The sequence below is a fragment of the Phoca vitulina genome, unplaced genomic scaffold, assembly GCF_004348235.1.
Source record: "Phoca vitulina isolate PV1807 unplaced genomic scaffold, GSC_HSeal_1.0 scaffold18, whole genome shotgun sequence".
NCBI classification, from domain to species: Eukaryota; Metazoa; Chordata; class Mammalia; order Carnivora; family Phocidae; genus Phoca; species Phoca vitulina.
The window spans coordinates 24,565,373-24,581,331 of NW_022589721.1; the positions used below are offsets into that span (position 1 = coordinate 24,565,373).

A 15,959-nucleotide genomic window follows, 5' to 3' on the forward strand; every position below is an offset into this window, starting at 1 on the left:
ATTTAAGCAAGGGGGACTCAGAGCATTGCATTTTAAGCTATTAATGTGAACTATGATCTCATCTGTAATTAGCAGATGGGGAAGTCACAGACAATTAGCAGTAAATTATGAGAGCATATACACCTGGGCTGAGAGGCAGTGTTATGAGCTGCAGTGCACACTGGGGAGCTGGAGGGGGCAGCCCTGTTGTGCTGGTTGTCGGTGTTAACTTGGCACCACTGTCACCCTCTTCTAAGGTCTTCTCTGCGTCACAGAGAAGCCAGGGGCTGCATCCCAAAATTGCCTTCCCCATGCAGTTCTGGGCTATCATTTCTTAAGGTGCACAGTGTTTGAAGGATTTGGGGTCTGCTCAAGGAAAATGAGTGATTACAAAGTGATAAGAGCTTGCACAGGCTTTGTTTGGGCAACATGCTGATAGGTTTGCAATACAGTTCACCTGGTCCCAAACCACACACTTAACCACTAGATGACACAGTTTCACTGGATTCCAGGAAGGTAGGCTTAAAGTCAAACAGTCATTATGGGAGGGGAAACCAGCCTATTCACTGAAGGTTTTTAATCAGGAATAACTGTGTGTGTGTGTGTGTGTGTGTGTGTGTGTGTGTGTGTGCGTGTAGTTGTGTTGGTAAAGGAAGTAGAGGACGATGGAGAAGGGGAAGGGGAAGGGTTGGAGAACCAGCTGGATGGGCCTCAGCTGAGCTGGGATTCAGGGAGTTGCTCTCGGGGCCACAGGGAAACAAGAAGTTAGAGGAATGGAAGATGGGCTCCTTCACAGAGGATTTGACTAGAAGCTCATGGGGCATCCAGGTGATGGTGCCTGGAACCACTTGGATGTTTGATTTCCCAGTTCAGGAGAGAGTTCTGGGCTTACCATCTAGGTGCATGTGGGTGTGTATGGGTATGTGTGGAAGTGTGTGTGCCTGTAAGTATATGTGCATGTGGGTGTGTGGGTGTGGAAGTGTATATGCATGTGAGAGTGTGGGTATGTGTATGTGTATACCCATGTGTGTAAGTGTATGTGTACATAAGTGGGTCGTTGTGTGTAAGTATACATGCATGTGTGTGGAAGTATACGTGCATGTGAGTGTATATGAGTGTGCATGGAAGTGTTCTGTATATGTACATGTGTCTGCGCACGCATGTGTGCACGTGCATGTTTACACAAACCGAGGAGGGGCCGAGTTTCGGGTTGGGTCCCAGCAGCGTGGAGCAGAGATGGGCTGTGGCGCAGTGAGCACCAGAAGCAGGGTTATGACGAGGGTTGTGGGGGCTGGCGGGCACTGTGGGCTTCCAGGGGATGTCGAGCCAACCTCATTCAGGCTCCCAGGGCAGGGAGGACTTAAGGTGACAGGGCAGCCTTCTTTACAGTGAGCAAAGGAGAGGAGGTCAGAGAGCCCACGTGGAGTCAGAGGGCACGAGACTGGGACCTGGTTCTCTGCACTGGCTCTATGTCTACTCCTGCTTGTGGAATCTTGGCCAAACGTGTCCCCCTACCTTGGGCTTTAGTTTTCATATGCGCAAAATCAAGTCTTTGGACCACAGATGATCTTTAAGCTCTTTGCAGGTTTAACATTGTATTTTTATTTTTATTTTTTTAAAAATTTTATTATGTTATGTTAGTCACCATACAATACATCATTAGTTTTTGATGTGGTGATCCACGATCCATTGTTTTCGTATAACACCCAGTGCTCCATGCAGTACGTGCCCTCCTTAATACCCATCACCGGGCTAACCCATCCCCCCTCTCCCCTCCCCTCTAGAACCCTGTTTGTTTCTCAGAGTCCATAGTCTCTCATGGTTCATCTCTCCCTCCGATGTCCCCCCCTTCATTTTCCCCTTCCTTCTCCTAATGTCCTCCATGCTATTCCTTATGTTCCACAAATAAGTGAAACCATATGATAATTGACTTTCTCTGCTTGACTTATTTCACTTAGCATAATCTCCTCCAGTCCCCTCCATGTTGATGTAAAAGTTGGGTATTCATCCTTTCTGATGGCTGAGTAATATTCCATTGTATATATGGACCACATCTTCTTTATCCATTCATCTGTTGAAGGGCATCTCGGCTCTTTCCACAGTTTGGCTATTGTGGACATTACTGCTATGAACATTGGGGTGCATATGGCCCTTCTTTTCACTACATCTGTGTCTTTGGGATAAATACCCAGGAGTGCAATTGCTGGGTTATAGGGTAGCTCTATTTTTAACTTTTTGAGGAACCTCCACACTGTTTCCAAAGTGGCCGTACCAACTTGCATTCCCACCAACAGTGTAAGAGGGTTCCCCTTTCTCCACAACATCTCCAACATTTGTTGTTTCTTGCCTTGTCAATTTTTCCATTCTAACTGGTGTAAGGTGGTATCTCAATGTGGTTTTGATTTGAATTTCCCTGATGGCTAATGATGATGAACATTTTTTCATGTGTCTGTTAGCCATTTGTATGTCTTCTTCAGAGAAGTGTCTGTTCATATCTTCTGCCCATTTTTTGACTTGATTATTTGTTTTTTGGGTGTTGAGTTTGAGAAGTTCTTTATAGATCTTGGATACCAGTCCTTTATCTATAGTGTCATTTGCAAATATGTGGGTTTGCATTTGCATTCTGTGGGTTGCCTCTTTGTTTTGTTGACTGTTTCCTTTGCTGTGCAGAAGCTTTTTATCTTGTTGAAGTCCCAAAAGTTCATTTTTGCTTTTGTCTCACTAGCTTTTGGAGATGTATCTTGAAAGAAGTTGCTGTGGCCGATGTCAAAGAGGTTACTGCCTATGTTCTCCTCTAGGATTTTGATGGATTCCTGTCTCACATTGACGTCTTTCATCCATTTTGAGTTTTTCTTTGTGTATGGTGTTAGAGAATGGTCGAGTTTCATTCTTCTGCATGTGGCTGTCCAATTTTCCCAGCACCATTTGTTGAAGAGACTGTCTTTTTTCCATTGGACATTCTTTCCTGCTTTGTCAAAGATTATTTGACCATAGAGTTGAGGGTCCATATCTGGGTTCTCTATTCTGTTCCATTGGTCTATATGTCTGCTTTTGTGCCAGTACCATGCTGTCTTGGTGATCACAGCTTTGTAATATAGCTTGAAATCGGGCAACGTGATGCCCCCAGCTTTGTTTTTCTTTTTCAACATTTCTTTGGTGATTCGGGGTCTTTTCTGATTCCATACAAATTTTAGGATTGTTTGTTCCAGCACTTTGAAAAATGTCATTGGAATTTTGATCGGGATGGCACCGAAGGTATAGATTGCTCTGGGTAGCACAGACATTTTAACAATGTTTATTCTTCCGATCCATGAGCACGGAATATTTTTCCATCTTTTTGTGTCTTCTTCAATTTCTTTCATGAGTGTTCTGTAGTTCCTAGAGTATAGATCCTTTACCTCTTTGGTTAGGTTTATTCCGAGGTATCTTATGGTTTTTGGTGCTATTGTAAATGGAATTGTTTCTCTAATTTCTCTTTCTACAGTTGCGTTGTTAGTGTATAAGAAAGCAACTGATTGCTGTGCATTGATTTTGTATCCTGCCACATTACTGAATTGCTATATGAGTTCTAATAATTTGGGGGTGGAGTCTTTTGGGTTTTCCACATAAAGTATCATGTCGTCTGCGAAAAGAGAGAGTTTGACTTCTTTGTCAATTTGAATACCTTTTATTTCTTTTTGTTGTCTGATTGCTATTGTTAGGACTTCTAGTACTATGCTGAACAATAGTGGTGAGAGTGGGCATCCTTGACGTGTTCCTGATCTTAAGGGAAAGGCTCTCAGCTTTTCCAGATTGAAGATGATATTCGCTGTGGGTTTTTCATAGATGCATTTTATGAACGTGAGGTGGGATTTATCCCCGGGATGCAAGGGTGGTTCAACATTCGCAAATCAATCAATGTGATAGAACACATTAATAAGAGGATGGAGAAGAACCATGGTCCTCTCAATTGATGCAGAAAAAGCATTTGACAAAATACAACATCCTTTCCTGATTGAAACTCTTCAGAGTATAGGGATAGAGGGAACATTCTTAACATTGTATTTTTAGATAGAGTTTTTTAAAATTTTATTTTTATTAATTTTTATGAGCCCTGGATTGCTGGAACATTGAGATAATAAAATCTCTCCCTGAGAGTTGTTATGAAGATCAACTGAAATCGTTTTTGGAAATAGACTTTACAAACTGTAAAGCACTCTGAAAATGGTTCTCATTACCATTATTGTTATAATCATGTCAAGATAGGAGTCAGTGTATTATGAAAGAACTATATTTGAAATTATTTCCAAACAGAAGCTGATTGCACTCGAGTCGAGCTGTTTTTCTAAAAGGAAAAGACAGGTGCATGGAGTTGACTCAGATTGCTTATCAGAATGGCGATATTATCTTCCTGGGGCCGGAGGGGCAGGATGGTGGTGGGAGGTGTGTGGCTGATATGCAATTAATAATTCAAATCAGCACAGGGCGCTATTCTGCAGCGCACCCTGCCTCCCTGGTAACTTATCAATAAAATATTTGGTTCAGTTGTTTGGAGCCCACAGCTCATCTGAGGGCAACATTCTCACTTGGAAATGCTGGTTGGCACAGGAAGCAGAGCGTCAGAAAAGCCTGCGGGTCTGGAATAAAAATGTCAGGGGAGGAAATGAGTCTCCGACACCCCTTCTCTTACTGCATCCAAAAGGGGAGTCTTGAAATCTGGGTCAGCAGTGGTGACTACATCGCTGGGAAAATTCTGCCTCAGGGGGTGGGGGGGAGCGTCATGCACCATGTTGAGCCGGCCCGTTCTGCGAGGTGTCCACCTCCATCCTGGGAGTGGTCCAGACCCTCTGGCTCAGGATGCAATCTCCAAGGGTCCAGTGAAATCCTTTGCATGCCTTTAAGGCAATATACATGCTTTACTTTTGCTGAATTATCCATTTTTTCATGATTAAAGTAACATATACTCCTTAAAGCAAATTTTGTAAATGTGGACAAATAACCAAGATTTAAAGATAAAGGCAAAGGACAAATGCCCATTATTTCAGAAAAGCCGTCGTGTGTAATAATAGCAACAAGCTATGTTGGGTGGGGCAGAGGGCCAAGCTGCTGGGAGATGAGACGCATTGTTGCTTGTCATCCATACAGCAGCCTTGTGAGGCATTGTGGGTGCACAATCATTTATCGACACTTCAAATTCCACGATGCTCTAAAAGCTGACGTTTGTTTTATAACGAATTTGGGGGCAAAACATGCCCTGAAATGAATCCTATTTACAGACTCCAGTTATGCCACTTGGTGTGAATATTCATGTATTGTGAGAACATTTTTATTAACAGATTTAATTACTGAGCATTGCCTCAGACCCTTTGGGGATGTTCTCTAGTATATGATATTTTAACAATACTTCTCAAACCTGAGAACTTCAAAATTCTACACAGCGGCTTCCATGACTATCCCCATGTGGCATATGAAGAATCTTTGGTGCACGGTTTATGCCTGACCCAACACTGAACCACTGACAAGTGGGGGATTCGAACCATGGTCTGCGCACCTCGAGGAACTGAGCTCGGAACTCTCAACCCAGAGTGTCGGGACCTTTTCCACATCACACCCCACAGAGAGAGTGAGAAGCTGTCTGACCTCCTGGGGGGGAGCTGGGGAGGCTGTTTAGGATCAGGGCCAGTGATGCCGGGCTGTTCTGCCCACTGCCATTCCAGAGTTCTGCCCTGGTTCACCCGTCTTTTTAGCCTGCAGGCTGTTGGCAGAGAGTCTGCTCACACTTTCAACTCTCATTTAATGAATATTATGTACCCACCAAAAGGCTGGGAAGTGGTGCTTCAGGGCAGGACTCTGGAATGAGAGCTCTTGGGTTTGAAAGCTACCGCCCCTATTTTCCAGTTCTAAGATCTTACCAGGAGAGTTGCTCAGATCTCTGAGCCTCAGCTTCTTCATCTGTGAAATGGTGATGATAACACAGTCCTAACTTCCAACCGAGGGCAGCTACGCTCACATGGTCCTTAAGAAGGAGGGGACACAGTGGAGCTGGTGTGGGGCATTTCTGAGTTCTGGGTCATCTGCCTGACTTTATGGGAGTGCAGAATGGGAGGCAGCAGGTCCTCAGACCCAGGCCTTGGAGGAATGCCTTACCTCTTCTCTAAGAGGGACTGTACTCATCTCACAGGAAGCTGTGCGTCACTCACACAGGCTGAAAAACGCAGGTGGGGGTGACCGGAATCAGCACCCAGAAGATGTCAAGACTGTCAAGAATACAGAGCTATTGAGAAAGCCCCTCTATTGGGCCTGAACATATAGAGATTAAGCAGTCCCTATTCTGTGTTTCTCTTTGTATGTTCCCTCTGCCAGAGTTTACACTTGGCATTAATAAGATCAAACCTAAAATTTCACAAGCAGAATTCAGTGGGGAAAACATCAGGTTGGAGTCCCTGGCTGGAATATTATGCCAGGTTTGTTTCTGAGTTATACCAGGTTCCTAGAAATCACATGACATTTGAAGTTCTTCTAATAAATGAGATGAACAGACCAAGAAGTAGGCAAACAGAAAACATTATCTCTAATGTCAGGAAGACTGCCTTTCTTCACCGCCCCCTCCAGCCTTATACAAGGCCCAAGAAGAGGCGTGATTCCTAGTTCGTCAACCACAGGCCAGGTTCCTGGCTCTGTTTCTTGCGCTTTACCCTTTATGGGAAGACTGGGTACCATGGAATGGGCTGACCCAGGGGCAGGGACTCAGTGCTTCGGGGCTGTATAGGAGCAGATGGCCAGATGCCCACCTGGCAGGGTTCTTGTTGATCCAGTGAAGATTCTCAGCACCATCTTGCCCCCTTGCTCCTCTGTTTGAGAGAGCCCAGAGGGAAGCCCAGACTCAGGATGGGGTCCCCATCACCTCCATCTGTTTCACTTCAGGCCTTGTCATCACTGAGCTGGGGGCAGGTTCTGGGTGAAGCTTGACAGCAGCAGCCCCACCATCACCCCCAAATTGGCAGCATCCACAAGCCTGGGGCTGGCCTGATGCTTACTACCTTGGTTTCTTCCCAGTTATCTTGCTTAGGACCATATTCTGCTTCTAGTCCAGGGACTCTGTCCTAAGTCTTAGCTCAGAGTTTAGGGATAACATCTATGCTTGGTAAACTCTCTCCCTGGGGCTGAATCCACCTCCCCACAGCCTGTCTGCTTCCCAGGGCCTCTGCTGAACATGCCATAGATTCCAGAAGGACCCTGTGCTGTGGATCAGACCAAAATTTGATGGCCCACATCAAGTTTCCTCTGTCTTTGGGATGCTGTGCTGTCAGAGTCTGATGGCCATCAGAGGCCGGACTCATTGCTGGGACGTTTGCCGAGTCCCCAGCCCACCTGAACTCAGCTTCCCCCCTCTTTCCTGTGGTTCCAAGTCTCAGCACGCGCTGAGCTTGACTTTGTTTGAATGTCCTCAGCAGCTTGCACTGAATAAACCTGGAGGCTTTCTCGGTCTGCAGAGGTAATAATGAAGCCTGGTGTTTGGAAGGCTTTACAGTTGACAAAGGTTTTCACCTGATACCCTCTTCTCACTCCATTGGGACCTCGTGTATTTCTTTGATACCTGTATAGTTTCTACGAGCAAAGGTCATTCCAAACACGGCTCAGCGTTCAAGCCCCTTTCCCCACTCCCCTGCTTTGTGCTTTGCTGGATACCATAGTCTCTCTTCTGCCGGGGGTTCTCACCTGAGATATATCAGGTAGGTATTTCCTTGAGAGCGTGTCCACTGGACCTAAGTTTCTTCTAAATGGCCTGCTGTTAAGAGTCAAGAATTTAGAGAATGGTTGGGATTTCATACTTCTCCTTCCATTACTTCAACTTTGTACATTCCTCCAACACAGAACTTACCAGAGTAGCTCAATGTTTGCAAAGATGGACTTAGACGAGTGTAGATTCTTAGGGAAGAGATAATGCATCTCACTACATTTCGTTTTCCTTTTAGTAGTGGACACAGGAAGAGCCCTTTCCCTAACGTCCCCTGAGGTGAGTGGGGCCAGTGACTGAGCTATGGCAAGAATGTGCCACCTCCAGGCTGGGTGCCTGAGACCTTCTGAGCGACGCCCCTTCCTTCCTGTCTTCTCTTCAGCTGGCTGGACATAGAGGATCAAGCAGAGCGCTCTATGTCCCCAGTGGCAGGAGGTTAAGTCCTGAAATCATGGCATGGAGCACCCCCCCCACTGCCCCGACTTGTCCAACAGGATGTGAATGAGAGAAATCTCTGTGTTTTAGCCACTGAAGTGGGAGTTACCTGTGACAGCGGTCAGTGTTGACTGACCGATAGAGTTCTGATCCTAGTTCGGCAACTAACTACACCATCTGGGAAAAATCCTTTAATTTTCTGAGCTCTCTCACCTGCACGAAACTTTCCTGGGAGTCTTTGAGGTCAAGGGACAAAGAGGGCGTAGGATGCAATCTTCCCAGGAGAGGGTGTAATCCACCTGCAACCACTTCCCAGCCCATGACCTTGTCACTGTTCCTCCAACAGGTCGCATGGGCTTGATCCCACTTCTGGGCCTTTCCGATTCTTTCTGACTCCTTCACTTTTCTCCCGGGGTGCTTCTTTCTCATCGTTTAAAGCAAATCTTCAACACAAAGGCCTCAAAGAAGGCCTCTTTGTGCATTCCAACTCAATAGCCTACCTGACCCCCAATTCTTTATCCGCATTGTCCTACCCAATTTTCTTTATTGCTTCTACCCCTAACTGGAAGTAGACCATTTATGTATTGGTTTATAGGAATATGATCTATTATCCCCACCCTGAATGCTAGCTCTACGAGGGCAAGATTTTGCCAGGATTTCTCTGGAGCTTAGGAAAGCAGAGGCACATTGTAGGTGCTCAATATATGCTGGTTGAAGGGACGTACAAGGTACTGTGGGGATTACATGAGGTCATTATGTAAAGAGTTGGGCATTGGGCCCTGCACACCGCAGGAGCTCAATAAATGGCAGGTGTGTCGAATGTCTGTTTACACGTCCTTCTTTCACACTCAACTGTGAGCCTCTCAAGGTCAGGGACCGGACCTTATTTATCTGTGCTTCCCAAAGAACCTTGTACATAAGAGGTGGTCAATAAAGGTCTGTGATGGAAGAGAAACTCAACTCCTATCTTCAATTAGTATAGCCAAAGACCAACGAAACCATCCTTGTTCTAAAAAAAATTAAACCTTTTTATTAGTATATTTATTTTATATATAAAAGAAATACAAAAAAAGAAACACAAAGAAAATGCTTTTATGGCAAATCGGACTTGTCGGTGCCTTCAGCTTGGACTCCAGGCTCTGGCCCGCTGGGTGTCAACAAAGTCCGCCGGTTGTAATGACCCTTGATAATCCCCGTGTTGTTGTTCTCGTTGAGGAGCTGCTTCTGCCTTTGCCTGTTGAGGGACTGGACAAGGCCCAGGACGACCGCGGCCAAGGAGTACTGCCCGGGCAGTCTTCTCGGGGGCAGGATGAATGGGTTGGGTTGGACTCTTCCCAGCAGAAAGTACGTCTTGATTTTTCCTTCCTGTTCACTGATGCCCTTCACGTAGATCTCCCCTCGGTAGTCAAAGGCAAAGCCCTGGTCCTTCAGGATGAGATAGGTCTCCTCGGGGACTTGGATCCTGCCGCTGACCCCTGTGCTGTCCATTCGACTTGCCAGGTTCACGGTTTTGCCCCAAATGTCATACTGTGGTTTCTTAGCGCCGATAACGCCAGCTACCACCGAGCCGTGGCTGATGCCTGCAGGTGACCAAAGGAACAAGAGGTGAGAGAAGAGGGACATCACTGAGGTGGCTGCACCCCAGCCTGGGACAGTGACCAGCGAGGGGGTGGTCTCTGTGCTTAAACTGCAGGGCCCAGATCCCACCTCAGTTACTCATTACGTGTGTGGCCTGCGTCCGTTCCTTAGCCCTACGTGGACCTCACTTTTCCCATCTTCAAAGTAGAAGATGAATCGAGATGATGGAAGTAAGGCCTTGGCATGGTGCCTGACAACCAGGGGGGGCTCGAGAGGAAATTATTACTATTCTCACATGGACACTGACTTATCGTGGCTGCTGGGACAGACGGAGCACTGGACCAGGAGTCAGGACATCCGGTATCCTCCAGCCTCTTCTGGTACAGTACTCTGAGAGCTCGGGTAGAACTTTTCCTTCTCTGTCTGTGTCCAGGTCCTGAGCATCATTCCCTGGTCCATGGCAAAAGCCTCCCACCCGGCCTCCCCGTCCCCTGCCTTGTCCTCTGCAGACCGTCCTCCACACCACTGCCAGAGCGGGAGGGCTCTTGCTGGGGTGCATCTGATCGAGTTCCAACCCACTTCAACACCGCCATGGCTCCTTTGGCCTACAGGATGATGCCCATGCGCCTTGGAACCTGAGCCAAGGGCCTCTCGAATCTGGCTCTTGCCTGCTTTGTCAGCCTCCTTCACCACCACCTCCTTCACCACTTCACCTTTCTTTGCATTGTACCCACCCCGAAGTGCTAGAGTTGCCCTCACCTGCCGGCCATCAAGTACCTCTGTGCCTTTGTCCCTGCCCATCTCCCTGCTTGGACTATCATGTCTGCCCAATCCCACTGTTTATTTGGCAAATGCCTTTGAAGACAGTTTCAATGACTCCTCTTTCATGGAATGTAGGCTTCTTTTAGCAATAATAACATTTCACTAATGTTGGTGGGCATATATGTCTCCTTCTAGTAGACTTAGAATTTCTCATGTATTCTACCTGACTAGACACCTGCCCGGGACCAACACTGTTCCAGGCGTGGGGGAAATGGTGGAAAAGAAAAGAGACATAGCCTCAGCCCTCATGGAGCTTACCTTCTACTGGGGAGAGACAGAAACAAAAAAAAGTAATGTATCAATGAATCATAAAGGCTATAAAGAAAAACCACGGGTTGGAGGGAGAGAGAGGTGGGAGGGGGCATTTTGGAGGAGGTGGTGAGGGAAGGCCTTTCTAAGCAGACATCTGAAGACAGTGACAGGACAAGCCATGCAGATATCTGGGTTAGATCATTCCAGGCAGGGGGAAGAGCAAACCCCTCCCAGCCCCACACAAAATCAGAGAGAAGTGACTGAGAAATCGGAGAAGTGGACCTTTCAGACCACGTGGGAGTTACAGGGATGGAGATCTCTCCGTGATTTGCAGAGCACTTATAGACATCACCCCATCTGATTCCACGTTACTACCGCAAGGTGGGGGCAGGGGCGGGGGGGCGGGGAGCGGGGGTAAATAATATCATGCCCAGCTTGCACATGAGGAAACTGACATTCGGAGGGTTCGAATGGCTTGCCCAACATCGTAGAGCCGGTCGCAGCGGACCCCAAACACAAACTGAGATGCCCAGCCAAGTCGGGAAAATGATCTTCTAACCTCTGAACGATGCCAGCACTCTGAGATTTCACACCAAGGGTCGGCCCTCACCCCAGCAACATCTCCTGCTTTGTTCAGGGTTGATGTTCTGCTTTTTTAGTCCTGGTTCAAGTGTGTGGTCAATGATTTCAGAAAGGACACATAGGGTTGATGGAACATGTGGGAACAAGCCCCGAACATCCCAGCCATAGATCCAAAACATAAAATAGGACTTCTTTTTATTTTGGTGAACAAAGGTTCGCGGCATTTGTTAGATCTGACAAGTCAGATATTGGCATTTCTTGACCCTTGTTTCTTGAAAGCTACTCAGGGAGACCTAAGTCAGTCAGATGACATGCTGGCAAGAGGATATCTAAAATCCGAACACCGCAGCGAAGGTTGTGCCAGCCTGCAGCCTGGCAGCCAGAACGTCACTGGTCTGTCCTGACGTCCTGGAGCCCCTGCCCGAGTGGCCATTTGGCTGTGTGATCATAAGTCATTACTCCCCTTCTCGGGGCCTGAGTTGACCCACTATGGAATGAGAATGTGGACTAGAGCAGGGGGCCTTCACACCTTGCTGGAGGGGGCCTTGGAGAATCAGCAGGGATGCCGAAGACATTGACAATTATACACATTATAAAAGGTCACTATTCACATTGCCATGGTTTCAGTTGCACTGTTGCGTTGCTCCAGGGTGTCTCTAAGCTCAAGGAAGGGTGAGCTGTGTGGCCAAGGAAGAGCCAAAAGGCTTTCTCTGTCCCTGAGCAACATAGCATCTGACATCCTTGGGACTCAAATCCTGCTTTTGTTTTAAGGCATTATCCAGAAGAACCAGGGAGCAGCACCCTGACCAACAGCATCAGATGACATGAAGTCGGAATGAAAGGACAGACGACTCAGCTCTCTCCCCCAACAGGGCCTTGTGTGGGTGGGGTACCGCACAAGTAACTTGGAAGAACAGTAGCTAGGGCGTAGTGTTTGCTGTGTCTTTCTGCACACGGGCCGGTGTCTCTCCCTGGCTTCCAGCACCCTGAGTGAGAAGAAGGCCAGACTGGCCTGAGCTGATGCTCCCTGTCCTTGGCAAGGTCACACTGAGCCTGCTGCTTTTCGCAGGAGAAAGCTACCCATGGCCCAGGGCATCGGGAGGGTCTAATGGAGCCAGGCCAGCCAGCTCTGTGGGGCCCCCCACTCGCCACACCTCTGGCGGCTACTCACCAATCCGGAGTTCAAAATTGTTGAAGGAATGCTTGTTGATCTCCTGTATGCTCTCGGTCAGGGCGAGGGAGAAGTCGGCCAGGGCGCACAAATGTCCCCACTTGTCTTCACATTGCTGGAGCAGAGGGGAGAGAAGAATTCATTCACTGTGGCGAACGTGAACCTTTCTGCAGCAGGGGCCTGTCCTATGTCCCAGCCCCCCTGCGCGTCCCTGAGATGGAGATAACCAGGTATGTGAGCCCCTGTACACTCAAGTCAGCAGCGTCCCCGAAACGCGGGATGACGGGAGATGTGCTGAAGCGAGTGTAATATGCGTGGCTCATCATATTCCTTTCCCCACATCTACACTTGTCCTGTCGGGTTGATGCACCATGCATTCCTGAGTACACTTACGGTGTGTATGTGTGTGTGTGTGTGTGTGTGTGTTTAAGTGCTAGGAAATCTCTATATTTCCTTTGAAGCGCTCGCACCGTCTGTTCAAGGGATGTTTCATATAGACATTTGCTCACAGAACTCCTGAGGGAAGAGCACAGTAAGCCTCTGGGCCTCTCTGAACCTCAATCTCCTCAATTATAAAATGGGGATTCACATATATGTCCTGCCTGCCTCCCAAAGATTGCATGAGATTGTGTATGTAAAAGCACTTTGTGCCCCTCCAGAGCACAGGTTGGTGAATCATGGTGGGCCAGATAGTAATATTTTAGGCTTTGTCATGGTTGCTCAACACCACCATTTTAGCTTGAAAGGAACTAAAGCTAAACTATGAATAAATGGGTATGGCTGTGTTCCAATAAAGTTTTATTGACAAAAACAGATGGTGGATCAGATTTGGCCGGCTGGTTGTACTTTGTGGACCCTGCTATAGAGCGCCACGCACGGGCTTCCAATGACTGGTGTGGGTGTCTTCCCAGGGAGTTGCTCGTGGAATGTTTCTAGGTTTTTAGTTGGAAAGCAAGTGAAGGAAGGATGAGAGGAAGAAATGAGGATTCCTTCTTCCCAGTAACTTAGACTCATATCCATGTAGGCTTTTGCGTGCGGAGCATGACACGGTCTCAGGTAACTCATCCACTAACGCTGGAAGGTAGATGCTGGTGTTCCTACCTGACAATAGTGCCTGGCCCACAGTCAGCCCTCAAAAGAGTGCGAGCTGTTATTCTTACGTACTGTAAGAATAAGAAAACAGGCTGGCAGCAGGGGTTTGATAACAGCTACAACTAAGTCATAGCCAGGGTATTTCTTGGCCCTGATTTTGTTCATCAAGTCAACAACGAGGTTCAGAATGGCGCCTAGAGGTTTCTCAATCATAACGAAGTGTCGTTACACCCAGTAGACCTTACTTCCCACGGGAGCAAATGTACGTCACACAACTGGAATATCCAGTTCATCAGATTCTCTCCCCACCAGTCCACATGCAGCCTGGTGATGGTAGCCTCACTGCCTTCAGCGACATGACAACAGTGAGGTGCCTGCCATGCGGTGTGGCCGTGTGCAAGGAGTTGCTTTACCTGTTTTTCGGGGGACAGGCCTGACACGGCCATGTAGGTGCTGCCAATGGTCTTAATCTTTTCAATGTCCTGGAACCGGTCTTCGCCAAGCAGCTGAAATAGATCCAGGCAATGATATTAGTCCTGGTGTTTATTCTTCCAGAAGACGGGGTTGCTTTCCTGAAGAGGCCCCCGGCTCACAATGAGGACTACCTCTGCCTGGTTTAGCATCCTCAAGACAGCTACTTTTCTCTCTGAGAATCATGCCTTTAGGCAGTCAACGTACGTTTACTGAGCACCTGCTAAGTGCCAGGCGCCGCGATGGGTGCACCCAGATACTCTTTAAGGAGTAGATCTGTTTCAATGGATCTTTGAAATAAATGATTATTTTATTGGTTCAAACAAGAAATCACAAATGTTCCCCAATCCGAGAACAAATCTTTTTTGGCTACACCTTCAACATGTATTTGGAATCTTAACACTTGCTGACAGCATCCCAGTCTGAGCCACTGTTGGCTTACACCTGGTTGTCGTACCACCATGACCTACCTGCTCCCTCCCTCACCCCCACACTCCTAGCCCGGCAGCCAGAGAGATCCCATTCCACGGCAAGTCAGATCATGTCCCCACTCTGTGCAAAACCCTCCTGTGGCTTCCCATTCTACTCCCCCCAACAGATGTCCACGTCCTAATCCTTGGAACCCGTGGATATGTTACCTTCCATGGCAGAAAGGACTTTGTAGATGTGATGAAGTTAATAATCCTAAAACGGGGTGATTCCCTAGATTAGCTGGGTGGGCTCCACGTAATCACAAGCATCCTTATAAGTGAAAGGAGGAGGCAGGAAAGGTGGAGAAGGCAATGTGAGGGCAGAAGCAGGAGTCAGAGGTGTGACTGCCGGCTCTAAAGATGGGGGAAGGAGCCACATGCCAAGGAATGCCGGTGGCCTTTAGAAGCTGCAATGACATGGATTCTCCCCTGGAGCCTCCAGAAGGAACACAGCCCCGCTGACACCTTGATTTAACCTGTGAGATCCATTTTGGACTTCTGACCTCCAAACTGTAACATAATAAATTTCTGTTGTTTGGAGTCACTAAATTGGTGGTGATTTCACTTGATCTTAGCCAAAAGGCCGAGAAGCGATTAAATTGGTGGTGATTTGTTACAGCAGCAGTAGTAACTAATACAGCAACTATCCATTGATCTTCTGCAATGTCTCATGAACAAGATGGGAGGTCCCAGCCATCAGAGGGCTGACAGCCCAGGCAGGGGCGGGACCACATTTTAAAGAAATAATCACACAAAACGTGCCCTAGTTCAATTCTAGTAAAGTGCATGATGGAAACATACAGGGTGTAGGAACGAGGAGAATGGAGCATTTTGTTAACATCTGGAGGCTTCCCTGAGCAAGTGATTTCTAGCTTCACTTTTAAGAGCGAGGAAGGAAAGGTCTTTCAGCGGTGGGTGCTTGGCTTTGTGTGCTGGGAAGCTGGCGCCATGGAAAGGGTTGGGGGGAGCATCCGGACAGAGGGGACAACACGAATGAGGGCCGGAGGTTGGGGAGAATGCATGTTAGGTTCAAAGAAGTAAGAAGAGGGCTGTGGTTATTTTTCTCATCTTAAGAAAAGTCCTCGTGGACATCACATTTCTTTTGCTATAAAAATCCTCAAATTGTCTCTCCTCACTGCCTCTATATTCTTCCCTGTGCTTTTCTAAATCCACTATAGACCGGCATCCCGAGTCCCCCCTTAACACTGACATTACTCTTGTTCAGACCTGTGACGACCGTTCCCATTGCCTGACCACTGGCCTCACCCTGCTTGGCCCATCAGCAGGATCTGACCAGTTGATTGTGACACCTTTCCCACGCACGTGGTTTCTGCCCACTCATGGCTTTACTTCCATGTCACTGGCAATTCCTCAGTCCCCTTTGCTAGTT

At 47.6% G+C, this 15,959-nt stretch overlaps 1 protein-coding gene across 2 annotated transcripts in view; it reads right to left on the reverse strand.

Annotated features, from left to right (window-relative positions):
- Nucleotides 1-9,201: 9,201 nt before the first annotated feature.
- ADCY8 (adenylate cyclase 8) overlaps nt 9,202-15,959 on the reverse strand; it is a 231,857-nt gene continuing 225,099 nt past the window's right edge. For both annotated transcript variants that reach the window (XM_032415938.1, XM_032415939.1), the window contains 3 exons: nt 14,042-14,134; nt 12,537-12,651; nt 9,202-9,711 (listed from right to left, as the gene is read on the reverse strand). In XM_032415938.1, coding sequence (XP_032271829.1) covers nt 9,224-9,711; nt 12,537-12,651; nt 14,042-14,134 — 696 coding nt within the window. In that variant the 3' untranslated portion in view covers nt 9,202-9,223. The remainder of the gene's footprint in view (nt 9,712-12,536; nt 12,652-14,041; nt 14,135-15,959) is intronic.